This window comes from Lipophrys pholis (genome assembly GCF_963383615.2).
Source record: "Lipophrys pholis genome assembly, chromosome: 12".
NCBI lineage: Eukaryota > Metazoa > Chordata > Actinopteri > Blenniiformes > Blenniidae > Lipophrys > Lipophrys pholis.
This window is the reverse complement of record NC_137641.1, coordinates 28,103,019-28,129,819: the sequence shown is the minus strand read 5'-3', so window position 1 is coordinate 28,129,819 and position 26,801 is coordinate 28,103,019. Positions and strand designations below refer to the sequence as shown.

Sequence of the window (26,801 nt, the reverse complement as noted above, 5' to 3'; positions counted from 1 at the left end):
ATCGGGACCCTGGATCCATTCTTAATTGAGCCTTAGTAAAATTTACAGTGAGGTATTATAGGTAAGATTGCATCTTCACCTCGAACATGAGCATTGGCAGGAGTCCTGATCGGCAGAAATGTGGGTTAGTATGTAGTTTCACCCAAATGGCCGCCAAACCCGAAGCTCTCGATGAGGCATCCCAACTGCTTTCTGACTTCAGCATTAGTAAGCGCCATTCAAACACACACCAAAGGAGGCGGCTGCTAACGCTGACGCTTTTTCACCGAGTTATAAAGAAACCGCTGATCCGGAGCATTAGCAGGATTACTTCATTCTCGCTGTAACTGTATTCGAGTATTATTGATAGTTCCTGTTGGGAGCCACAATTCTGATCCAAACAAATCATTGGCAGGAGTTGTGAGAACACAAGTTCTCTCTTTCCGTCTTTCAAGTCGCGGTCACTAGTCAAATTATTCGACTACCGGAATTTCAAGATAAATAAACACAAGTCTGATTTCGGCAGACGATGCCAGTGAAGAAGTATTTTCTCTGGCGGATATCAGGGAGTGTTTTTCTTTTAAAAAAAGTCCTCGTCCTCTGTAGCAGGCCAGGCTGCTGGACGGATGACTCAGGAGATGTTTATTTACAGACGAATCCATTTCCTCTTTTAAATGCATTTTAGAGCAATCCCAGAAACTCTTGTAGTTTATCGTGTAACAACACACACTTGGTGGCGGCTGATTATTTCTGAAAGAACCACAATAAAAACGGCAATACAACTCTTGCTATATTCAATTTAAAACTGTGACATGATGCGGGATTCGCTAACAAAATGACATGAAATATGGTTACAATTAAATTTTTTGTAATTTATTTTTAGCCAATAAAATACACACAAATCTCTATAATATTCTACTAATGTACAAACTTGCTCATAAAAGGTATTTTATGTAGATCTCAAAATATCAGTTCTTTGTTGTTTTTTCTCGTTTTAGCAGCTGTGGAGCTGCTCTTATCTTAATAATACATCAATTTATGTTTATTGTAAATACTAAATCCTTCATTTTGTAAATAATAAAAGGAGCCAAAGTTACAAGGACTTTTTTTTTTTTTTCAACGCTTAAGAAGAAAGTGCCTACATGTGCTTCTCTTTGTTAGATCGAACACGAAGCACTGCGGTCAGAGGAAGTGGCAAAAGGTTTCAGAAGTGTTTCGGTGGAGTACATTTGTGGGTAGTTCGAAGAACATCAGACTGTGGCTTTGTGATACAAACGCCAACATCCTGCTCAGGCACATGTTCTTCACTGGTCATGAACAACAACGTTTATTTGTTAATAACCCGGAAAGCATCTGAATAAACATTTATCTGTTGGGAGTCTTTGTCTTAACAAAACCTTGATGAAAATGTCTCGAACGTAACAAGCATTAATGCAAGGTATTGTAATTGTTATGTTTTTGTGACAGCATTCACAGGACACAGTTTGGAACCTATTTCAACTTTATCAAAGGTAGAACACATACAGTGTAATAACTTCTGTGAATTAAGTCGCACAGCATCAACATTTCCTTTACATTTGCCGACGAACTGTAGGAGCCTGTTTATAGATTTAAAGAAAGAAAAGACTGTGAACGTTCACTGAAGTCTCCAGGGGCCTTTTCGCTCCATTTTATTGCATTCATCGGTACGCCTGGAAAAGTAAATGCATCAACAAGTATAAGAGCAGACATCTGTCATAATAAATAGAAATATAATGGAAATATTCAACTTTATCTATATAAATAATAACATATTTGGGTGGTAATTACTGAATGTATTTGATTTATCTCAATAAAATTAACCAATTTACATTATACTAACATAATATTTGGAGATGTCAAGACTGTGAAATAAACTTGATTCAAACTAAGATCTTCAAATGTCCATCAACTACATAATGTAGTTTCTCCTCAAGACATCCAGATGCAGGCGATAATCAGTTTATTAAAATAGACAAAGTGTAATTTCCTCTTGTTTGATCGTCCCTACTTACATTTTTAGGGACTGTGTAAAGATACAGATATGTATTATTTGGGGTCAACTGTTTGACAGTTGTTTTTTTTACTTACTGTACACTCAGCGCTGCAAAGAAAAAACTTTAAAGTTTGAATTTAAAGGTTATTGTGGCACTATTTTACTCCAGATGAGTTCCAACTCAACGAGCAATCTAAAATGTGTTTGACGCACCTGTGTTTGGAAACCAGAGAAAGGAAAACGTGCAAACTCCATACAGAAAGGTCCTTAAGTCTTGACTCAAATCAGATTTTTCCCCTTTTGAGGCTGAAGTGAGAACCAGTTTTGTCGACGTGGTGCGCATCGGTGCTGGGAAAAACAGTAACATCCCCTTCTTAGGCTGAAACCAGTTGATTATTTTATATATATATGGATAGTGCCTGTTATCCTGCACGTCTTTCACATGTATCTGAGTACATCCTGTTAGTAGATCAGATTCCACCGTGTGTGCACAACAACCTGCTTGCACCAGTTTTTATGTGTACAACCCTCCAGTAGATGAATATCTCTGTTGACACCAGCATTTAACCTCCGACTAACTGTTGTCATTTCACTGAATTTGACGAGTGGATCAGTCATCGGACGCCATCGACGCATCCCAATCAAGAGAGATCCGTTAAAGTAATACGAGTCACTTTTGCAAGTAACTAGTCACTTTTTAATTTTCAATAACTAATAAGTGACTGCACTCCTTCATTTTAATGAAGTATCTAGGAATTGTGTGACCATATGAGTCTGAACTTTGCGTTTGCATGTTCTCAGTGTGCATGCATTTCCTCTGGATTCTCCCGCCGTCGCTTAAGATCAGATCAGATCAGATCAGATCAGATCAGCCGCTCTCAAGTTGGATGAAGCGGTGTAGAAAATAGATTTTTTTTTGAAGCAAAGTTTCAATCTTAGATTTGACGAAACAAGTTTGCATGCATAAAGCTGCAGATCTAAAGACATAAAAACAAATATGCAGGGTTGTTTATACCTGTAGAATTTCAGGGTTGTAGATTATATGATTTTTCAATGAATTATGGAACAGAAGACATGCACACACACTTACTGTGATTACCTGGAGTAAAACAAGATGGACTAATAGTAACTGTAACTTATGAACACATGGACTCAACCTAAAAAATAAAAAATAAATTGCTGAGGTTTTTCTTTTTCTTTTTTGAAGATGTAAGTTTGTTGAGAAGTAAAATAAAATAGATAGATTTGCACATGTATTAATCGTTCACAGGAAATTACTGTGTTTCAGTAGCACACAGAAAACACTCACTGATATCAACATATATGTTCAATATCTAAAATAATAGACTGAATATCTGCAGTCCCTGTTTTTGTAAAATTACTGGCATGAAATATAGATTATATTTTCGACTATAGTTGCCTGTAGACCAGATAGTTTTGAGTTGCTGTGTGGCGCAACACCAATAGAAAGTTGTACAATATCAGAATAAAGAATGATAATAGCAATATTGCTGAGCAATAGTAGTTTAGTTATCTTCTTTGCGCAGGAAATGCTCAGACTCCTGAGGTGTCACCTGCAGGATGACGGTACAGATGACGATTTCACGTCCCCGGAGTTGCATGTGCGCACAGCAGACATCAGTGGAGACCTTTGCGCGGCGCGCACTTTGGCTGCGGTTCTCACTGGTTCGATGAAACGAGGAGGAGCTGCAGTCAGTGGCCCGGAGAGGAAACTCCCCTGTCAGTTAAGAGTGTGACAACAACGTGCAGCGCAACCCCTCGCAGGCTCGGAACATCTTTATCGGACCAGAAATACCAAACTATACTTTGTTGTTGTTGTTGTTAAACTCCTCTCGTGGCTTTTGAGAAGAATGTGGAGTTTTGACTTCGTGCGTAAAAGCGATATTTGGAGACTATAGATTTGATTTCAAAAAAACTTGGAGAATGGAAATTGTCACTCCTTCGGATATGAAAGAAAAGCCTTTGCTCGGTGTGAAACAGTGAAAGTTTTCTTTGCAGGCATGAACAACACCGCCGCAGCGGGGAGATTCCAGCCGCCCACCATCCCGGTGATCATGTTCATTTTCGGGGTGGTGGGAAATGTAACCGCCATCGTGGTGCTGCGGATTTCACGAAGGGAGCAAAAAGAGACGACTTTTTACACACTTGTGTGTGGCCTGGCGGTGACAGACCTGCTGGGCACCCTGCTCGCCAGCCCCGTCACCATTGCAACCTACATGAAGGGCGCCTGGCCGGGCGGGGAGCCGCTGTGCCAGTACTCCGGCTTCATCCTGCTCTTCTTTTTCTTGGTTCAGCTCAGCATCGTGTTCGCGATGTCAGTCGAGAGGTTTCTGGCAATAAACCACGCGTACTTCTACAATGAGTACGTGAACCAAAAACTGGCCGCAGTGACTCTTCTGGCTATTTACATCTCCACCATCGTGTTTTGCGCGCTGCCCAGTTTGGGGCTCGGTCAGGTGAAGCGCCAGAGGCCGGGCACCTGGTGTTTCATTGACTGGCACAACAACCACACAACCTTCAAGACTTTCAATCTGATGTATGCCGGCGTGAATGCGGTGGTCGTGCTTTCCACTGTCATATGCAACGTGATGGTGTGCGGGGCGCTGATCCTCATGCACAAGCGCTTCATCCGGCGCACGTCTTTGGGCACGGACCAGAGGCGCATCGCGGAGCTGCGGCGCAGACGGAGTTTTAGACGACTGGCTGGAGCGGAGATCCAGATGGTGATCCTGCTTATAGCTACCTCTGCTGTAGTTCTCATCTGCTCCATTCCTTTAGTGGTAAGTATTGGAAAATCTTTAAATGCGAGTTTTACGCACGGCATGTGTGCGCACTGGAAGTCACCTCGAAAATGACAACCCAGAAGACAGGGAGTGAACTTACTAGACAAGTGGTTAAATCAAGTCTAGTGCATCGAAATAAAGTTGTTTGGATCTCAATTAGGTTAAAACGCCTCATAAAATGCGCTTTCGAATAAAAACAAACATTCAGTGGGCGGGTGGTTACCACAGCATGGTTTCTGAACTCTGTGTTCTGGTTTTAGTCATTGGCGTTTCAGTGACGCATTTCTCTTTGAGACAAGTGAAGTTGATCCCTCTGCCGCTCACTCACACAGCATTTGCATAGATTCAGTGTTTGCATTTTTGCAAACTGAAGCGACAACTGATATCAACACACTTCCACGTTTAGAACGTTCTCTGAAGTTTTAGGGTTTATTTTTTATTTTTGGCACAAAGTTTCCTTTTCAAGTTACAAGCTATAAGGTTGGCTGAACTGAACCACATGAACCTTAGTGACATTGTAAAGCTAATCATTTTCATGAGAAACCTTTTTGTGGCCACTATAAATATGATGAGAGGAAGCATTTTTTTGGACCTCAGACTTCATTCTTCAGGGACCCCCTTTTCTAAACTCCGAAGAATAACAAACATTGAGGTGTTTACGGTTTTGGCTTGATAAGTGAGTGACTGTTGATGAGACTTTGGGGAAGCCCAATAGCTGAAGGCTCACTCCTGATGACAGTTTGAACTGCTTTCATTGGCCCGCTGCCATTCGGTGCACTGCTGCGCTTCCCCAGAAATCCGTCCACCCTCTGTTTATACATGACCACTCTGTGCCAATCATGTACAAATATGGAGAGTAAACAATTATATGACTCTTGTAAAATGAAGTGCGGACCAGTCCGGGCCTGCAAGAAAACACTGAGATAATTTCAGCTCTTGAAATGTAGTTCTATGTTTCTTTAATGTGTCATTCAAGTAATCTGTGGATGCTTGTTAAGCACTTTTTTCTACCATTGTTTTTTGATTTGATTTTCTCCAGTTGAGGATCTTTGTGAACCAGCTCTACACAAACCAGACAGAAGAGCCTCAAGGGTTGAATAAAGACCTGCTGGCCATTCGCATGGCCTCTGTCAACGCCATCTTGGACCCTTGGATCTACATACTCCTCAGAAAGACGGTGGTCCTCAAGCTGATGGAGAAGATAAAGTGTCTCTTCTGCAAAATGGGCGGACGTGGACGGAGGGGAGGCGGGCGGTTCCGCTGCGCCGACGGTCCCCTCTCCTCCTCCATCGTCTCTCGGGATTCGCCGTCGCTGGTGTCGCGGGGGCTGCGGGAAATGGTGAGCACCTCGCAGACCTTCCTGTACCCGTCAGACAGCACGGGGCTGGTTCAAGCGGGACCGCCGGGCGACTCCAGCCCGCCGGCTGTAAAGACGTTGCAGGGCCCCCGGGAAGCCGAGGGGCCCCAGAGGGGGCTCCTGCAGTCTGATGCAGAGGACAGCACGCCAAGCCCGTCGCTCCGGGGGCTCTCAATGTGCCCCAAGGACTCGTCTTTACATGTGACTTTCACCGGCGAGACCACAAACATACAAGAGAAGTGCATATAACCATCATCAGCACGATCCATGTCTGTAGATATGTGTGGACTCATTATCTATTGTCAACGTAATAACAACAATACCACGATATACGGTTTAACTCAGGCCCCGTTTATGCGAAAGTGAAAGTAAAAACGCATCGTTTTTTTGCTTTTTCGTCTGAGAAAAATCTCCTGTCGGCGCGGCAACGGTGTCGTGAGCACGCCGGGCCACTAGTTGGCGCTGTTTAGTTGTTTTTGTAAAGGAAACATGCTCACACGCAGAGAACTATACGCTCCGAACATGAACAATTCAAGGATTTTTATTGTCGTACCATCACACATTTTTACATGTAACGGCACGAAATTACATTTCCCGAGATCCGGTCAATGGCAAAAACCTTTCAAATAAAGAATAAAATAGAAGTAAAATGTAAAATTTTATAGAAAAATAATGTAGAATATGCACAATAAAAACTAAATATATATATTTTTTACATGTTGGTCAGATGGCAAATAGATTTAGAGCCGTTTTCAGCGGCTCTGATCACCGTCGTCTCAGAAACGGACACCCAAAATGCAATTAAACTTCTTTTTCACTTGACAAGTTGTGTAAACGGGGCTTCGACCACAAACACAAGACTCCTCATTGGAACTCTTATGTTGCACTTTGTGAATTTCAAACCACTTCTTGCCCATTTGTGTTGTTCTGTAAATAACTCGTGTTAAAAATGTGAAACAGCATTCCCACTATATTAACTTATTTGAAGTATGCGATATGTACGTCTATTTTCTTCTCTGTGAGAAGGTCCACACTCTTGGGAGCCATTTTAAATCGGTACAAGATGAATATTTTCATGGTCATTTTTGTTCCTTCCTCCATTCTTTTTTTTTTCTTCTTCCCCCTGGTATGTCGGGGCATTTGCAGACAATTTGGTCACGCTGGTGGACAAAGCAGTGTGATCCTGAAAGCCAGAATTTTACCACCACCTCTGCATTTCATAACAGAAAGGCAGCTATACAGAGGCTTTCTCACCGTGAGACACTAGTGGACATTACGAAGCCTCTTTGATTAACTTCTTAAACGAAAACTGCTCATTAGCTCCTTTCGTCCCATCGTTTTTGCACAAATCAGTTCAAATGAATCCAAATTGTTTCAGAGAGAAATGTCGTGGGCTAATGAAACTTACAAACCCTCTTAAGTGTCCCGTCTGATAAATTAGTTGGTTTTGCTTTTCTTCTTATTTTTTTTTAAAGTGGGTCTCCTGGTTTAATATGACATTTAATATGGTGCTGCTATAAACATTGATACAGATATCAATACATGTTCTAGTGTCTGATTTATTCATGTGAACAAACTGTTGTACCGATAAATAAAATAAAAGTTGTTAACTTTTCACGGTGATTCTGAACTTTCTGGGGATCTCTGTGTTTGGTAAAGGAAATCAATCTCAAGAATAACAGAAGTAAATAGATGTTTTTTTAAATTAATGATGTTCTTTTTGTAGTATTTGTTTTAAAAATTGGGGTCCTGTGCTTTCCTAAATATCACATATTTTGTGATTTTATTTATTTTTTTGTCAATCACACGGTAAAGACAATTTTCAATGGGGAATACAATCCCATTTAGAAGATATTTTAAACAGAAATGGTGAAATTAGTTAGATTCTGCTTCATTTTAAACCACTTTGCAAGAGTTGTGATTGTATACTTGACATGTAATGGTTGTAACTGTGTATTAGAAGCAACACCTTATGGCTAAACTCTTCACTTTACACATATTTTAGGTGTTGTCTTATTTAAAGCGGGAGTTTTTTGCAAGCCTAACCGCAGCCCGAGAGATGAGCTTGTATTGTTAAAACATTAAAACTGAATTGGTCGCACTGTTTCAGAAAGAGTAAGAGACTTATAATGAAAACTGATAATATGAAGAATGATTGAATTTTTCCAGCAGTAAAAGTTTGATAAAAATCTAAACATTTGAGTTGCTGAAAAGCCAATGTTTGCAGGCGAGCTGGTGAAAATAATGTGGTGGACTGGTAAAATTGATTTCAAAGAGCAAAAATAATCAAATTGTTTTATTATAGTTGATTTAAAAAAAAAAAAAAAAAGGTTAATAAATGTAATGCGAAAATTTCAATTCATAACTGTTTGAAGCAAGGGTGTCAAACTTTAGTTCAGAGGCCACATTCAGCCTCAATCCATCTTTCGTGGGCCACATCGGTAAAATAGTGGCATAATGATCTTTTAATTCAAACTTTGAAGTATTTCTTTGTTGTAGTTTTGAGCCTAAGTTTTGGAAAAAGTCTGTGTCTTCACATAACCAAACAATTAGCAGAGAATATTACAAAAAATTCAAACATAAAGTCGATGTAATGATGCTTTCTGGTGCAAAATGCAGAGAACTTCTCCTGTAGTTGTTGCATTATGCTTTTACAAACTCTTAAGGACACAGTTTTGTCCCGCGGGCCTTATGTTTGACACCCCTGTTTTAAAGGGCCTCGTGGTAAAAGGGATATAAAGGAGGAAGCTGGAAAGTCAAAGATCCTCATTTTTTAAAATGCCACTTTCACTCTGATAATGCAATTAATTTAAAATTCAAAAAATCCAAAATGCATATTTGTCTCACAAGTCACCGATGTATTGGCAGAAAACTTTGTCTCGCGTTATCCCCTTTAAATCCTGAAGAGCAAAACAGACGTCCAGTCATGCCGATGGCATGGCGGCGCTCACCTGCAGACACATGGTTTCCTCGGGGGTCCAGGGCGGCCGGGCGACCGTCCAGACCCGTGAAACGACCCTGGGAGAACAATAACCCATTAAAGAGGGAGCGGCGTCCTCAGAGCAGGAGATCTGCTAAAGCTGTGGAGTCTCTGGGGAAACGGTGATTGACAAAACAGTCGTGACGGGATTTTACAGCTGGGGGTGAAGAGGACGGCCCGTCTTGATGCCGGGAATATTCTATTGTTAACAGCATGCAACAGGCTGTTAGAGACATAAAGAGCCTGCGAATGCATCAGAAGTTGTCACTCAAAGAGCAGAGAGTATTAAAAGTGTGTCAAAGGGAAAACTAAATAAAAACCACTGAGGTAGAACACGAGCAAACACTGGTTGAATTTATGTGAAATGAAGCTTGGGGTTTCAGGAAGCAATACGCTGCGTTTTCCACCTGGACCGTGTCACACACTTTAATAGATGAGATTTAATTACCGCGACATCCTGTTTTCCTGCGTATGGAACTGAAGCGTGCTCATTATCTATCGTTTCGGATCGCATTCAGGAAATACCAGAACTGTTTGTGCCGACCAGTGGAGGCTGTTAATGCCGCTGCAGCATTCGCATGAAAGTATGCTGCAGCTCATTTGATCAGTTCCGTCTCAATGACTTGCGACCTGCATCTCTTCAGTTACACCATCCCCACGTCCTCCTTCACTGGATCCATCAATCTTCTCCTGCATGACGTCTCCAACATCCTTTGTCCGATATATATCCACTATCGCACGAGAAGAAAATACGTACAAAAAAAAAAGAATTTTTTTTTTGCTTCTAAATAAACAACAAAGGACTTTGTTTTGTTGAATTTTACAGTTAAATTAAGAAAAATGTGTCTTAAAATATAGCAAAAGCTTATATGCTTGTAAAAGCCGGCCATGTTCAGACTGACCATCTATAAAGTTATGTTAGTCGTTTAAAAAAAAGGGAGGCAACTGTCCGACGGGAATTGAAGTCCCCGGCCAACAGGTCATTAATCAACTAATCTGAGTCCCTGAGAACGACCTTTGACCCTCCAACAAGAAGAGCATCCGCTGTAAAACGTGTCGGATCAAACCTACTGATTCTATGATCTGACTCTGGAAAAGAGCAGCAGGAAGACTGTTTTTTTTTAATCCCTGTATAAATCTATTTACATGTTTTGTATAGTATCTTGATGGTCAAGGGGAAGTTAGTGTGTGTGTGTGGGTGTGTGTATTTTCAAATGAAAGACACATAATGTATAACCGACAGACCATAAAGTTTCCATATTGTGCGGAACTCCAGTTTTTTGAACGGCCTAATGTGTTCAGTTTAATGAGAAAATGTTGGCATACTGCACAAACAATGTACTTACTGAAATTCTTCTTATTTCCTGGTGCAGAATGCAGCAATGTTTTAGATTGTGATGAAAACATTTTTTTTTTTTAAATTTTAACACAATGGTGTGTTTTAATGATTTCATTTGTTTAGGGGAAAAAAATTCTTTTTTTTTTTTTTACTGTGCAGTTTTTTTTTCATGTAAATTGATGACATTAGTCCAGATTTAATATATTAATTAAAATAAGAAAACATCAAAAACCTTACAATATGCTTTCTTAGGGTTAGGGCAGTCAAATTCTATTTAAGAATTTTACATTTCGAACACTTTTTTGTCGCTTGCCACCGACAGGATTTTAAATATTTTGATGTAGCTTCATATTCTGAATAGTTTCTCCGTCCGGCAGTTTAATTACGGGAGTTTTTATCAACCTGAACCGTACAAAATGTTCTGTATTAAGAGAAAATGTTAAGTTTCATGTGACAATAACACGCTGCCCCTGAAAGTGTGTATACATGCTGGCAGTGGCATTTAGCCAAAGCGGGTAATACTATTTATGGTCGACTCCACAGTCATTACGGACGCCACTTTTTGAGCTTTGTCAGGATAACCGCCAGTGAAAGATGTGACACAACTCACCGCCAGCAGAAACAAGGATCAAATACAACCCGCTGGACACAAAACAGCAATTTTAAATGAAGTTTATTCATCATCTTTACAGTATTTACTGAGGATTCCTCACGAAGCAGGGCGGATACTCCCTGGAAAAAAAATCTCCACACACTCTTCTGAAATGAACTTTCATTCATCTTATATTATTCTTAAATAAGACTCAACTACAGTTTGCAAACAATCTCACAGGTTTGACGTTTTTGATTGCAAGCAGCTACTGTGTGAAGTCTTTTTTTCATTAAAATCACCCGAGTGGAACTTTATTTGTTTTAAAGTGACCAGATATATCAAAAGAGAGCGTAATGCAAAGGTTGAAAGGGCTACTCGAAGCGGACGCGTGTGTTTGATTTAGTTTTACGAGTTTACGTTCATATGTCGGAGAAGTAGAAGTTCGAGTTTCTTCTTAACTGGCTGGAAATGGGTAAAACTCATAATGCATCACAACGAACAACGAGATAAAACATTCACGTCAACAGAAGTCAAATATCGTTTAATCCCTTACAAATAGAACCTAAGTTTTGCCTCTGAGGTTTTAAGCTCTAACGTTGTTCACGCGGTGTCTTTTCCAGAGCGGAAACGCGGCCTTGAGTTCGGTTTAAAGCCCTCTGGCTTTGATGAACTGTTCAATCGAGGGCGTTGCAGCGTCTTCCGAGCCCTCCGCCTCGGTCACGACGTTCTGCACGTTCCCCTCGGCGTCTACGACCACGGCGGTCCTCCTCAGCTCCTCGTAGCGCGTCTGGCGCTCGGCGACCGCCACGCAGGCGGCCAGCACCTCGTCGGACTCGAAGTCGTCGTAGTCCCTGCTTAGCTCGGGGGCGTGGTCGATCTGCCGCTTGGTCTCCTCCTCCTGCCGGAGCTTCTCCCTGGTTGCCGACTGCTGCTTCTGCAGCCTGCAGGCCCACCGCAGGTCCTCCTGCCACAGGGGGCGCTCCGACGGGCAGAGGTGGATCGCCACCTGGAAGGACCGCACGGCCTGCGGGGGACAGAGCCGACGTGAGCCCGGGACGCAAGGTTTCAGTGGGGGTGGAAATGGACGGAACCTTTTCACTCGCTGCGGTTAAGCGAATCATGTAAACACTCACATCTGACCTGGATGGAATTTATGGTCGGATTGTGGGAAAAATGGCGGAACTGTTAACTTCACCATGTGACGCTTCAAGCAGAGTTTTGAGGAAAAAATTAAATAAAAGCAGTGGGAATGTAAAAGTAGTCGACGCAGGAAAAAAACCTGCTCTTGAACATATTAAAAGATTTGAAAGTGATTCTACCAGAATCCACACGGGGGAAAATGAAATATTGAGGAGCCAGTTTTAGTTGTTGACGTACATCTTTAATACGTCGTTAAAACTTTTCTGGAGGAATTTCGTCGTCACACTCAGACAAACACGTATTTCCAGTATTTACATTTCGCAAAAGATACCCGGGTTTGGTGACGTTTCACCGAAGCGCCCAAAGATTCCCGAAGCAAGATCCCGATTCCGATCTCGACTCGCACTGGAAAAACGATTAACGATTCATTTCACAACATAAAAATGCTAAATCGGTCAAATTATTTTAGCTTGAGCTGCCGCGGCGGTTTGATGGTTACGAATTCGGGTTTGTTTGTAAACGTATCGACTTTGGTGTGATGGATTTAGGAAACTGCGGGGTGGAAATGAGAGCTAATGGTCTTGTTTTCCTGTATTGGTTTTAGGGCTTGGCTATTATGCATTAAAAAAAAAGATTTTTTTTAAAAGAAAAATTTGAGTTTCGATTTGATTTTTTTTCTCAAACCCCTTAAAAATGACTGCAGCCATCAGCTATATTGTTAAAAGTGCAACTTTTTTGCTGTGATTGTCCTCAGACTCAAAATGCATATAAACAATCCCAAAATAAAAAAAGTAAATGAGGCTCTGTCATTCAACAAACTCAAGCTTTAACACAGGTTTAAGCAAATGTGCAGCAACTACAGAAACCAACAAGGAAATGGTAGAACGGAACAGGAAAAATGCCAAAAAACAAAAAAACTAGAACTTGCAAAATAAAAATCTTTTTTGCCCAGCACTAATTGGTTTATTCTCTGTGCAGAAGTGATTCATTTTATGTGAAGTATATATACTGTATATTTGAAAGTTCTTTTGTTTTTCTGGTAGAGTAACTTTAAAATAGTCAAAAGTTTACGATCTGGACTTTTCTAACCAAGTTCCATGAGAAGTTAACCAACACTGAAGTCAGTGTTCATGTCAATAAATCTCTATATCCGAAAGAATTCCGTCAGATTGAAAATAAATAAATAAAATCCCCGTCCCGTAATCCTCACATTACGAAAGCATTAAACCGCCATCGGGACAAACGATGAACGCATGGCTGCATTATCACCATGTCAGTGAGCAACACCAGCGCAATCTCCCAAGCAGCCTGATTGATCTTTTTTCATTACACAGAGATCGATATCGTCCCGCTGATTGAGCACTTGTGCGTCGGTTTGAAAGTTATAGTCCCACCGGGCAGAGATACAAATGGCCTCCTTGCAATCTGACCGTCTGCGCTGCTGAAATGTGAGAAATGTGCTAAATGTATTCCACAGGAAGTCTTAATTCAACAGCTGTGTGTTGTTTAGTGAGCCTCCGTAGGAGTTTTGATGAGTCTGACGAAATGATGTTGAGGTGATTTACAAAAAAAAACCTGATTCTGATTGTTTGGATTATTCGGCTGCTTTTATTCAGGCTTTTTTGGTTTTTTTTCCATCAAATCTGACTCATGCGAGTCCAGCAGTTGTATGGCGTTTACAGATGTCGCCTTTCAGTCCAAACATTGAAATGCAAGCTCAGTTTTTCTCTTGATCCATAAACAAAAAAATGTCCCAGTTTAAAGCCATAAAAAGGGTAAATTATTGACACGTCGGAAAGATTAACTGAACAATGTGACCGTTTAATCTGATAAAAAAAAAACGACTCGGCCAGTAAGCTCGGCGCTCGAGGGGAAAAATGTTAAGAGATAAACTGACAAAGTGCAAATCGACTTGCTCTGTCAACGACAGCGCGAAGGAAACTGGATTAGATTTCTGACAAATGAACCATCTGTGCAGGGGGGTTTAAAAAAAAAAAAAAACAGATCGAGTTTCGTCTTCACCAGACTAGAACTTCATCGGCTCTTTATTTTTAAAGGAACAGTTCAACGGACGGCATGTCGCAAGAGGCAAAAAACAAAGCAAATGTTGACTCAGGATGATGGATTGTGACAGAGCCGTCGAGCTGTGGCAAATTCCAATACGCTCATAACAAAACAAAACAAAACGTAAAAAGGAAAGAACAAAGAAAGTGAAGCTGTTTGAGAGTTTATACGGGTGCTTTCCATTTGTCGCCAAAGAGACCGAGTGGAATGCAAATTAAGGAAATTAAAGGAGGGTGAGGAGCAAAACTTGCGGCGAAAACGAGGAATCACATTCGCGCAAACAGGCTCCGCTCAAACAAGTCGGTGCAAATAACACTTTAAAACTCGACCGAACAAGTCCAGCTATAAATAGATGTACTCTTGGTTTTTTTCTTTCTATCTATCCGCCCCAAGAGGTGTGTCTATATTTGGTTTAAGTTTGAGCTCCGGTGACTTTCAACACTTCCCTTTGTTGTGATCGGTGCCCCGGGACAGGCCTTCAGCCGGAGGGCGTGCAAGGGCGACAATAGCTGAAGGGTTTCTTGAGTTCAGCCATGTTTGCTTTGGCTCTGAGAACGGCCACCGAACTGTGGAACCGCCGTCCGCAGGCTTTTCCGAACAACCGGCACAGGCCCCGGCGTGTTCTGGGGCAATTTAAACAATGGTCCGAGCCGCGGGCGGCTGGGCGTGCTTTTGAAAAGACGCGTTTCGTCTCGGGAGGTGGGGAGTTCACCAAAAAAAAAAAGTAGTAAACACAAATCTCGTGAAGTACCCATCTTCAAAAGAACGAGGTGATTTACAAGCGCCTACGTAAACAGGTGAAGTTAAATCGGGGAATAAATCAAACGCAGGTGAACTCTTTCAGTGGCTGAATGAGGCCAGTGAATCGATCAGTCAGCACGTGAAGTGTTCGGCTTCAGTCACTGTGAATATCTTGGACATGTTTGTTTGCAGCCCTTGCGATTTTGCTCATCTTAACTTGTGGTGACAGGCATTGAAGTGAAAAGGTAAAAGTTTCGTTGCGTTTTTGGGAGTTCGATTACAGGACAACGGCGCCCGGAGCCGCTTTAAAACACAAGTTTTACAACCTTCACTTATGGAATAAGTTAAGTTTAAAACAAATTCTAACACTGAATGTACTATGAATTTAACAAAGTCAAATTATGATTATAACTCTCTTTTTATTCAAACTCAATATCCTTCACAGTGGAAATAAGGGAATTCAGACAAAATCACAACCGAACCAAGGCAAAGTAAGAGCATGAAGTGAGTTTAGAGTTATTCAGAGAAGTTTCGTTCATTAGCAGGCCGCCCGCTTTACCTTTACTTTACATCTTTACAGTGGCGGGCCGTGCATTTCAGCCCAAGACCTTCACCAGTGCTGGTCTGAGTCAATCCACCCCTCAATGACTTCTTTATGGCCACAAAAACCATGTTAATATGCAGAAATGCAGTATAAAGAGCTGTTGCATCACAGGTAGATACCCGTGTAGCCAGAATACTTTACTGATTAAATAAAATCCGGTGTTCGCATCTCTCCTTCTGCTGCAGCTACATAAAAAAGCGGTTGCTATTACCGAAGCTTCTGGGGGTCGAGGACGGAGACGAAAGTCAGCTTTTCATGGTCATGAAAATAATGTAATGGCAAACAACCCAATCCTGAATCCTGCCATGGAAGTTGCAGAGTGAAAGTAACTTGCACCGGACCTCCGTGCGCTTGGAGCGCTTGCTCATGTTCAATGACCTCTTAGAAAAGTCTGTCTTGAAAATGGTTTTGACAATAAATCTGCAACCAAATGTCTTTATCTTCTCCTTCAGCCATTGTAGGTTGACAAAACTGCTATTAAATCAACACAACTATATTTTTGTTCACGCAGCTCGCTACATATGCAGTCAGCTAGCGCTGGAGAGTGAACTCTCTGACCATCCAATCAGAGGGCTTGAATACGCTGACGTCACCCGAGGCCTTCTAGCAGGCCCTGAGTCGCCAACTGAAAATCTGATTGGTTGAAGCAGCAGCGTGACCAACACTTATTTTACACTGCCGACGCCTGCAGAATTGAAAGTGAAGACCTCAGGCAGATTTCTTTACCCGGCAACAGGTGATGGCAAAACGTGATTGGTTAAAAGCTTTAATATGGAAGTTCAGTCTGGAAGCAGCGAAGCAGAAGGGGTTAGATCTCCTAATCCTAACTTGGACGGATGGATGGACGTATGTATGTATGGATGAATAGATGGATGGTTGGATGGATGGATGGATGGATGCCACACTCACCAGGTCCACCTCTCCCAGGTTGAGCTGCGCCCGGCCCAGAGTCTGCCAGCCCTCCCACCACAGAGGCCGGAACTTCACGGCCATCTCAGCTGCCTTGACAGCAGGAAACACCTCGTGCAGGACGGTCAGAACCTGCAGGGACCACAGACGTGCTCACAGACCTTTGAAGTCGACACATGCGCACCACACGGCTGCAGTCAATAAGACTTTCTGCACGTGTGCGAGGAGAACGACGACAAACACAAGGGCGGTTTGCACCGTGATGTTTGTGACGCGCATGCTTTTCAATTCAACAGTGCTTCCCCAAGAAAGCACACATTTGCTCCACCATCATCTGGATTGTGAATTGTGGTTAAGGGAATTATGTCGCATCTATTTTGATTTCGACTGAGGACTTTTCTGGACCCCAGGAAGAATAATTGCCACGATTGAAGCAGCAAAACAATGTGGATCTCATGCGGAGACGGAGTTAAAAAGAATGTTTCTGAACGTGAATGTCCACATTGTGTGTACAAGAACACATAAAACTACAGGGTTTTCAGTGTCTCTGGAGTTCCTGCGGGTACAGCGATGAGTTTTCAAAACTTTCCCTTCTGAACGTAAAGCTATTCTGAAGGGAAAACAAATTCTCCCGTAATCAGGGCTTCGTTTATTTTTACATTAGTATCAAACAGTGATTACTGGTATTACTACTAAAATCTCATTTACGCAACAACGTTTTCAAGTGAAAATGCAAAACCTGCGTTGCGTTTTGGGTGCACGTCCGTCGTGTCATGACTCCCAGTCCAGTTTCTCCTGGGACTTGGTGGTGTTATGGTTGACAGTCACCGTAATAACAATCCTTAACTTGGTCGTCTGTCAGCACATTTGTCTAATGAGAATATTTTAGTACTTTCTGTTGTTCCAAAGAGAAGAATCTTCTGGTTGAGGTCTACAGCTCTGCAGATGTCCCTGAGTCACTCGAATCCATTGTTGAGTGTCTAACAAAGAGATTTCTGCGTGAAACTCACTCACTCGCTGGAGCTCACGTTTAACATTTGTCGATCCGGGCTCATTAATCTCTCTGACCCTCAGTGAGTGCGGGCAGTTTTTAAAGTCAATCTTATTTGCTGTCACGCAGGAAACGAGCCGTCATGAGAATTAAAGTATTTCCACTATAATCAGAGCTAAATTTTTTTATTATTATTTTTTTTTAATCAAATCGTAGCGGAGCTGGAAGGCTTTCATTGTCCAGTGCAGTGTGCTTTTCCAGAAGGTAGTGGAATCGAAAAAAATAAATAAAAACCTGTCTAACTGCTTTTGTGATTGCTTCATTTGTGGAAAGTGGAGGTATTTTGACTGTTTAAGGTAAAATAAACTTTTGTTGTTGGACAGGAGATCAAAAGACCGGCCCGACAATGAAAACACGTGAACGGCGCCGCCTCTCCCCTCCTCAGTTTCCACTTCAACAAGAGATAAAGAAGCAAGAATAGCATGGCGGCATGATAAAGTTCAACCAAGTGGCTTTTGCACAGGCTTTAGTATCACAGTCATAAAGCTGTGATTCACCTAATGTCCTCACCAGGACCGTGGAAATAGAAATAGCCTCAGATGTTTGAAATTACTTGCACTGCGCGCTAAAAGCAGGCCCCTTATAAGTAAGAAAAATGTGTATATTTCCCTGGATGACGCAGGAGCAGCTTGATCGTTATTGGACCACTTCCAGACAAGAGCTGGACGTATTTAATTCAATACTGATCGAATCAAACAGGAAGAAAGAGACGAGGGGAAGTAAATGACCAGCGTCAGTGCAACTGCTCTCGTCACCGGGCGCAGTAATGAGCATCTGATGAGAACCAGCCCGTGTTCTGTCTAATGATTGTAAATAGCAGCGACAACAAAGGGTAATGGACGCTTAATAGGTGAAATAAGGTATCTATGTGCAACGGCGTTGGATCGCTGCAAAATAAAATCATGGAAAAGCGGTGATTTCAGAGGCACGGTGGTTCACACTGTCGCCCGTCTGGCTTCGGGGGGAACTTTGCATGGTCTCTCTGGGTGGGATTTTCCAGGTACGGCGATTTCCTCCCACAGTCCAAAAACCACCTTCATTTGAGGTTAATTGTTGACTTGTAATTGCATGTAGGTGAGGGTGTGTGCGTGTTCACACTGTGGTGAACTGTTGACCTGCCGCCTGCCGTCAATAATAGATAGTTGGATGTTAGATGAAGCACTAGAGAAAGTAGGAGGACTTCATTTCCAAACAATATTGCGGTGATACTTCACCGCAGTCATAATGTTTTGACTGTTCAGGCAATTCAGTTCTGGGCTTGATACACACAGAAATATTATAACTACACACACACACTATAAGCTCTTTATGCCTCGACACTGTTTGAGTGTACCTATATTTGTGAATCAGAGCTTTATGTTTAATTATTGATTTAAAGGACAACAACTTGTCAGAACGAAGCCTGAATCGCTCTAATATCAGACATTTCAAAATCACCATCAAAAGAACTTTATTTACACCGAGAGGCACAAACAATGAAGTCATACCTGACAAGGCAGTCTGAGTTAAGGTAGTTTTTGTTTTGTACCTTTTGCACCAGTTGGACACACTCATTAAGTTCCATAAATTCGTTGCTTTTCTTTCAGTGGTTTGTCTAGTTCATCCTGAACCGGCTGGATCGGGTTTCGGTCTGGAGACTTTGTTTGTTATTTATTTCTTTCATTGTAAAAATGGAAAAACTAAACAAAAATCAAACAAGCAAAAAATACTTGGATAATATTAGTAATTTCTTTGTATTTAAATAATAATGTTTAAATTTTTTTTTTAATCAACTATGTGTTTTACAGTCCTTTGAGTCCTAATCTAGATTGTTTGGAGCCCTCTAACGGAAATGCAACGTGTAATGGAGGAGTAATGTAGGATGTAATGGAGATGAACATATGCTTCAAAAACCACGCGTGTACCATTTACAATTAAAAGCTTTTAACGAGCAAGAGAGGAGTTTCACACTGTTTTAATTAGTCATTGTTACCGTAATTGTAATTATTTTGTCAAAAGTCTTTGTCTTTGGAGCAGCAGAAACAATATTGTTCGTCCAGCCGTGACCTGAGTGCAGGGACCATCTGCAAATTACAACCCGCCGCAAAAGCGAAGGCAAATATCAAAAAAATACCTGATAACGCTACTGGTATTCACTGCATCGTCACCAAAATCACTGCAGCCTTCACTTGATCACACTACACCACTCGGTTTGATAGTGATATACGGTTTGTGGTATCTGTCTTTGCTGTTGGAGCGGCTTTGCAATTTGCAGACGGTCCCTGCACATTTGTTTGAGCTGAGGGTGAAATTATTCCTGTTAATGTTGTAAATCCACGCCTTGCCGGCTGCTGACTGACTTTTTGTAATTCCACATGCAAATGTATCATACGTTCTTTCTGTATTTTCACTTTATGTCATTTCGTGTCCGTGTGAGTTTACTTGTCAGCCCAATTTGTATGATGTGGCTCTTTGTAGTACCGCCTTGGTCTCGCCAGTCAACGATGCCGCCAACATTCAGCCAGAAAGCAAAGAAACTGAGCTTTGCACTCATTGATGACATATTATGCACCTCAAGACAAGATTCACACATTTGGAACATTCACAGACGGAGGATCGCCGCCAGATATTGAAAGTTGATGTTGTTTTGAAAGAAAAAGAGTCAAAAGCACATTTTTGAACATTTCTGCGCCCATAAACTCAAAAGTGAATCCAGGTGGCCTGAATAGAGAGGAACCGATTTACCCGATGTGGAACGCGAGGTACAGAAAGTGCTGTTTTAACGGCCGGACTTAAAACCAAAAAAATGTGACTCCGCACTTGAAAGAAACCAAGAAAAAAAGGAAAACGATTCCCTGACATACCTGAGACTTCATCTCGTATAACACCGGGTTGTCCGGGGTCATCTGAATAGCCTCGTCCCACTTCTTCAGCGCCTCCCAGTGCCTGAGAAAAAAACACACAGATCACATGAACAGAGGGAAGCTGTGCAGACATGCGTCCATTGAACGGCTTGTTTGTGAAGTTGTCATCCGACGTCCCACTCCGACTCCGCTAATTAATTCCAAGACAAACATGGCTTCGCATTGATCTTTGTCCGGACTGGATAATACGACAGCGGTCCACAATCAATTGAAACGGCGAAGCACGTAATGCGGTGAAACCGAACACCGGGCTCCATTGTCTGCACCAGACCGGGTTGATTAATGTTACATGACAACTCCGTGTTTGCTATCAGAAAAAAGAGATTTCTCTCTCGTTGCTTTTAATAGAAAGTACAGAGAGTATTTCATGTAACTGGAGACTTTGATCAGTTCTGCTTTTCAGGAGTCCTCCAACGATTAAGAAAACATCTTGTAATACTGCTGAGGAGGGGGGGTTGGTTTTTTTTTTACTTTATTTGTCCACTGTTTTAAGATTTTTAAATAAAGCTGATAAATTTGCTTGTGAATAGGCAGAAAACATTATTTTATTATTTTCTTAAACAAGGGGAAGTGTTGAGGGCCAACATTATTGAAGACAAGAAATGAAAAAATATAGATTTTTTTTTTGACCAATTAAATTTTTTAATTTTAATTTGACCAATTTTTTTTATTAAACTTTTTCCAATTTAACGTTTTTTGTGTGCGTGTTTTTTAATCCTATAGAATTAAAACAACTTGAAGAATGGACAAAAAAAACACACACTGGATTTACCAGTTCAAATGGAAATTGAGAGGAGAACGTGCTGATAAACAAACCCTTTGCAGATGAAATTAAATTAAATCAAGCGACACCCATTCGGCTGAGAGTCACTGAACGATCCCTCCCCAGTCGATTTGTCTCCCGACCCAGCGAGGCACTGACGTCGTCACTGGTGGAGGAACCCTCGGGATTTGCATACATTGGGGCAGAGTTTGCATTGAGCTGCACAGGAAGCTTCGCTCCGAGCAGCTGCCGCCACACTCTGCCGGTTTTTGCATGAATTTGTCTGCCGGGATTCCCGGTCCTTCCGGGATTCCGTTCGGCGGACGATCGCCTTTGCCGAGATTCAACCCACACGGTTAAAAACGAGATGCAAACTCTCCCCTTGAGTCAAGGTTGAATCAAAACTGGTTTAATGGTCCAGACAGAGGCGGCTGTCATTAAAGGACAGATGAGAGGGGAAACACAGCTCGGGAAGAAAAAAGAATTGATGTTTTATTTACTTACTTTTGAGTAATCTATTGCAATTTCAGTATATTTGAGGATTTCATGAATTTTAAACAGTCCCAGTTAAAAAGTAATTTATTAGGCGATTGACTACATATAGCAAATTCCTAAATTAACCTTTTTTTTTTACTTAAATTTATGGGGAGAAAAAATTGATTGTGAAAACTGAGTTCAAGCTACAACATGACATAAAAAAAAAGAAAATCATCACATAGCTCTTATTAGCTCACCAGTAAGCAATACCACAGTACCTTTTGCACGTGTATTTACACATTTTTCACAGATTTTTAATGAATGAATGAAAATCATTTAATTTAAAGAGTTACATGGTGTAAACTTTAGAATCGTATGAACCCTCCCTGACTCTCCCCTGATTGATTCCCGCCTCCGTCTGTCCGCCATGTGTCGGAGATCTTTCTGCTCCCTCGACTCTGGAACGCACTTCCTCAGGACATCCGGCCTCTAAAGCATCTCGACTCGTTTACAAATCCTCTTTTATTGATCCCGTCTGTATCTATAAACTATTTTAATGAAAGATACTACCAATCTAATGCCTGTTAACCCTGACCTCGGCATCATGAGATCCACACGCGAGCCTTTGAATGCTCCTGAAATTGCAAATCAAATCAAACTAGAGCTACACTCGGTAGAGCGCAGACCCTCGCCAACGCCACATATGCTCGCGAAAACCCAGTTAGCATCGCTAGCATGTTAGCCGTAAGCTCATATCAGTGCTAACCAGCCTGTCAGGTAGCAACGTCACCGTGTCAAACACTGAGCAGGGAGCGTCTCCATGGCAACAGACGCTGATCTCCTTTAATTTTTCCCATCCGCTTTGTATGGCACTTTCTTTTCTTTTTTTCTTTTTGCGATTTAGACGGAAACGGTTAGCCGATAACGTCCCAAAATCTAATCGATTGGTCCTTGGATGAGGACAAATCATGCCTGAAGATTCTACGCATTTGTGTTAATAGTTTTTGTGAAAAATTGGTAAAATATATACATACATACAAACCAAGATAAGAGAGATAAGATCAGACTTTATTAATTCCACATGGGGAAATTCAGTATTCAGTTGATGGGTATTGATGTATTATTGGTTACTATGAGCTACTGTCACAGAGTAACAGTAGCTCATAAAATAAGTGACATAAACTGCTAGTGTGTTAGTGAGTAGTGTGTTTTTCTTAAGGACTCAATGTAAAGTTTAAAAACTGGATCCATTTCCTGACCGTCTCTAGTTTCATTGTCTTGTTTAGTAGTAATCTCTAGTTCAAAAAGTATTTCCTCAATAGTTTGTGTCTCTGATAGAAAGTTATTATTACTGTGAAACAGACAAAAAGGATAAAGTTGTTTTGAATAAATGCGGTTGATTCCTGTGGAAGATGAAGGTCAACGGTTTTGTCTCGTCAGCAGTTTGCATCCAGTTTTCTTTGTTTCTTCTTTGGCTTAACATTATATAGTTAATGCAAAACAATAAATAAAAAAATTCATAAAAAAAAAAATGGAAATGAAAGTAAAAGATTTCTACTGACTTTGAAGAACAGATTGTGTCACTTCTTGTTAGAAGCAGAAAGAGGACAGAGGAAATGCAACTGAAGCAATGTGAACATTTCACCATCAAATGAAAAAAAAACTAAAATCTGCAAACTCATGAGGACATTAGGCAATAAGCTACGCCGGGTGGAGCACGACAGCTTGACATGACTTATAACCTACAGCACTTCTAAAGACTACCACTTAAGATATCCCTTTATTTATCTCGCATGTGGAGAAATTTGCAATTGTTTTTACTTAAATAAAATCTAAAGCGAAATAGAGAGAGAATAAGTACAATGCGAACACAGACGTTCCTCATACATGCTCACTTTTTCACTATCACAAATCAGACTCGGCTGCGATCCAGACAAATCAGCAAGCAGGACTCCCACGCCTCGTCAAAACAGCACCGAGCTGCGCAACACGACAGCTAAAACCATTCAAAACTGTAATAATGATGAAAAAGTAAAAAAAAAAATTCTAAGAGCCGTTTTCAGTATTTTTAAGAGTGCGAGTAAGACTTTTAGGAAACCAATCGGAAACAAAAAGTTATCAAATCCACTTTGTGAATAAATGTGCCGCTCAGACGAGTCAGGACTTGCGCACCAACGACGGGACATCTGTCCTTTATGGAGCGTCTGCATCCGTCGACACGAGAAGAAACACTGGTGTTGTCTGAGTCTCTAAATCAAAATGTAAAAACTCTTCCATCAAATTCAAACAAGCAACAATGGCACTAATTTGAAAACATTACAGGGAAATTCAACCAACGTTTGATATAATCTGTTCCCACTGTATTTAGATTTGGGTCAGACGTCATAGGTGTGGGCAGCAGAGCTGCTGTTGCAGAAAAACTCCAGAGAGCAAGGGGATCTTTTTTTTTTCTTAACATTTTTGATAAGAAATTGAGATTTTTATTTCTTTTTTTTTTTTTAGAAGTGAATGAACTTAAAGTGTAATAATAAGACTTAAAATAAGTTGCATCCAAGGCATTTTTCCATAAATACTGGATATAATGACACAAGCAGCAACACCAGGGTTTTGTTGCTTTCATACTGTGTTGTTGTTACTGTGATTAAAACCTCTGTCCAATTACTCATGGAGCCTTGTACGCTCAAACTTGTGGTAAACTGTGATTGCCTTCACTCGGCATTCAAGGCTGCACTGCGGGCTAACAGAGCGGCAAGACTGAAAACAATGTACTTTTCATGTAGGGCCACTAGTGGGTGCTGTTTTTATGGAATGAACCATTGAAGAATAAACCATTTAAACTGTCTTTCTGACTCAGTATCTGTAGTTATTGGAAAACAAAATGTTTCTCGATGATGTGGGGAAATGTACAGATTCAGCTTTGTAGTCATTTTTAACCATATGGGAATATAGCAACACAACCTTGTGACTCCCCTTTAAAAATCAGTAAAGGTCAACATGTTGCCCATCTCCCACGCAGGCACTTCAGCCGCTGCCAAATTACACCAGAGACCTTTGTAATGACAAGCTGACATCAGAGGTCAATATAGCTAAAGTGGAACAAACTCTGGCCTAAATCATGGACCAGACACCGTCTCAAACCTCCAGACAACCATTAGAGAGCAGCAAGACCTCATTTCCCCAGCAAATATCCACTTTCTTCTCGTAAACGAGATTACAGGCTGCTATTACGCGAGCTAGACGAGGGAGCTCTCACAAAGTGATGCCTATTTAGTTAAAAAGGTAAATCATCTTAAGGATTGCCTGTTTAATCGTTTTCTACCCGTGCAAAAAGTGATGCAATTCTGGATGTTCATTTAAAAAAACAAAAAAAACAAGTGTCTGGTGAACTAATAATAATAATAATAACAATAATAGCAGTTTAAACACATTTAGAATTCATCTTCTGTTTGAAAGGTTTTCATTATATTTCTTTCTGCGTTCTTTGTAATATTACAAAGACATTTAATCAATCTTGATGTTTATCTTAACAAGGACACATAAACCTTCCACATTACAATGAGACTGTGTGTTCAGTGCAATGGCGCCCTCCTGTGGAGAATCGTGACAACACAGGCCACTTGTTGGCAAAGCTGAAACTCATCCAGTGAAAATGTATTCACATGTACTCGTTTAATTTGTTTACCATTAAGATAATGGTAAACAAAGCCATGGGATGCTTTACTAAATATAGGTGGACATATACTAGACATACGAAAAGCATATAAAACATTAATTAGAAATAACAATATGTAAAAGTACAGGATTTATTCTCTCAAAAAACTGAAGTCTCATCCGTGGACGAGTCGTCCGACAACCATCCTCACCTGCCCTCCTCAGCCAGAGCTGCACCCTCATCCTTCAGCCTCCTGCTGCGGGTGGCGCAGTCCTCCAGCAGCTCCTCCCTCCGCCGTTTGACGGCTCGCATCCAGTCCACCTCCTCCTCGTCTCTGGGACGGATTGCGGCCTTGTCCTCCTCCGCCTCGAACTGCTGCACCACCGACTTGGACACCTTCTCGCCGGCTTTCCTCTTCCAGCCGAATGAGGCCATCCTATAGAAGAGAACACGGGCGCCATGATGAGATATGACAGCACAAACGTGAAAGTCTGCACGACTTTAAACGAACCGCGACGCGTGTCTTGTCGCAGACAAACTGACCCGCATGTAACGTTTTGTAAACATAAACAAACGTCACATCGATGCTAACACGCGTTAGCGACAACTTAGCAACATCGCTACATCCGTTCTTTGTTTCTTTTTTAAACTGCATTTTATTTATGTTCAACACACTCCATCCCCATGTTTTAATTCCAAATAAAAACGCATACCCACACGCTTCAGCTGCTTTCCGTGAAAATCTACGGAGAAGCTAACAGAAGCTAGCAGGCGTTAGCTGTCCGGAGCGAGTGAGCAGTCGCGATGCGTTCATGTAAATCGGTGAAAGTTTGTGGAATTGACAAAAATACTCAAACTTTAAATCGTTTCATCGATTTCAATAAAATGCGCGCTTTTAAAATGGTATTTTTCTTATCTACCATTATATTGAAAACAATAAATCTTATAAATGTGTTTGTTCTGTGTGAATATCAGGTGCTATGGAATCCCGTATAGAAACTTTTTCCAACTCTGGAGAGAACACGTAAACGCAGCTTGACTCGGAAGCTGTAAAACGTGTTTACATCTTTTTTTAAAGAGACACGAACACAATTAGAAATCTAAGTTTATAATTTTTTCTTCTTTAAAATTGTAATTTTCTGTAAAGTGTATGTGTGTAATTTTATCACAACAGTACTGAATTGCATACGTTTTCCTCTAAATATATAAATGACCAAAGAAAACTGATCTGAGAATAAGGATTTTAACTTTTTTCATTTTCAAAAGATCAAAAGTGCAGGGGAGTGTGGGTTAAGATAAGCATGAGTGTAAGTTGACCCAGAAAAGATACGTTTTTTTGCTTGCCAAAGTGAAATTTCTGCATAACAGGTACAATGACTGCTATGCCAAAGCAAATTTATCCAGGTCTAAAATTATACATTATGCGTATTGG

The 26,801-nt window shown here is 41.1% G+C and overlaps 2 protein-coding genes across 3 annotated transcripts; one reads left to right on the top strand and one right to left on the bottom strand.

Annotated features, from left to right (window-relative positions):
* Nucleotides 1-3,202: 3,202 nt before the first annotated feature.
* On the top strand, nucleotides 3,203-7,769 carry ptger4b (prostaglandin E receptor 4 (subtype EP4) b). The gene is made up of 2 exons (XM_080477092.1): nucleotides 3,203-4,794; nucleotides 5,837-7,769. Exons 1-2 carry the CDS (start codon nucleotides 4,015-4,017, stop codon nucleotides 6,401-6,403), a joined length of 1,347 nt encoding a protein of 448 aa, XP_080333218.1. The 5' UTR covers nucleotides 3,203-4,014; the 3' UTR covers nucleotides 6,404-7,769.
* A 3,359-nt stretch (nucleotides 7,770-11,128) lies between these two features.
* Nucleotides 11,129-26,382, bottom strand: ttc33 (tetratricopeptide repeat domain 33). 2 transcript variants are annotated; one of them, XM_080477093.1, is made up of 5 exons: nucleotides 26,083-26,382; nucleotides 25,581-25,805; nucleotides 20,418-20,499; nucleotides 16,524-16,655; nucleotides 11,129-12,089 (listed from the first exon to the last, which is right to left on the bottom strand). In XM_080477093.1, exons 2-5 carry the CDS (start codon nucleotides 25,802-25,804, stop codon nucleotides 11,712-11,714), a joined length of 816 nt encoding a protein of 271 aa, XP_080333219.1. In that variant the 5' UTR covers nucleotide 25,805; nucleotides 26,083-26,382; the 3' UTR covers nucleotides 11,129-11,711. The 2 variants fall into 2 exon arrangements, with proteins under 2 accessions (XP_080333219.1, XP_080333220.1); XM_080477094.1 differs by having other exon boundaries at nucleotides 26,089-26,164.
* Between the last annotated feature and the right edge of the window lie 419 nt (nucleotides 26,383-26,801).

Excerpts from the sequence above, each read along its gene's own strand:
- ptger4b (XM_080477092.1), top strand. The coding sequence starts at position 4,015 with ATGAACAACACCGCCGCAGCGGGGAGATTCCAGCCGCCCACCATCCCG. Across the intron at positions 4,795-5,836 it reads TCTGCTCCATTCCTTTAGTG|TTGAGGATCTTTGTGAACCA; the intron begins GTAAGTATTGGA and ends GATTTTCTCCAG.
- ttc33 (XM_080477093.1), bottom strand. The coding sequence starts at position 25,804 with ATGGCCTCATTCGGCTGGAAGAGGAAAGCCGGCGAGAAGGTGTCCAAG. Across the intron at positions 20,500-25,580 it reads GCTCTGGCTGAGGAGGGCAG|GCACTGGGAGGCGCTGAAGA; the intron begins GTGAGGATGGTT and ends TTTTTTTCTCAG. Across the intron at positions 12,090-16,523 it reads ACCTGGGAGAGGTGGACCTG|GCCGTGCGGTCCTTCCAGGT; the intron begins GTGAGTGTGGCA and ends TGTCCCCCGCAG.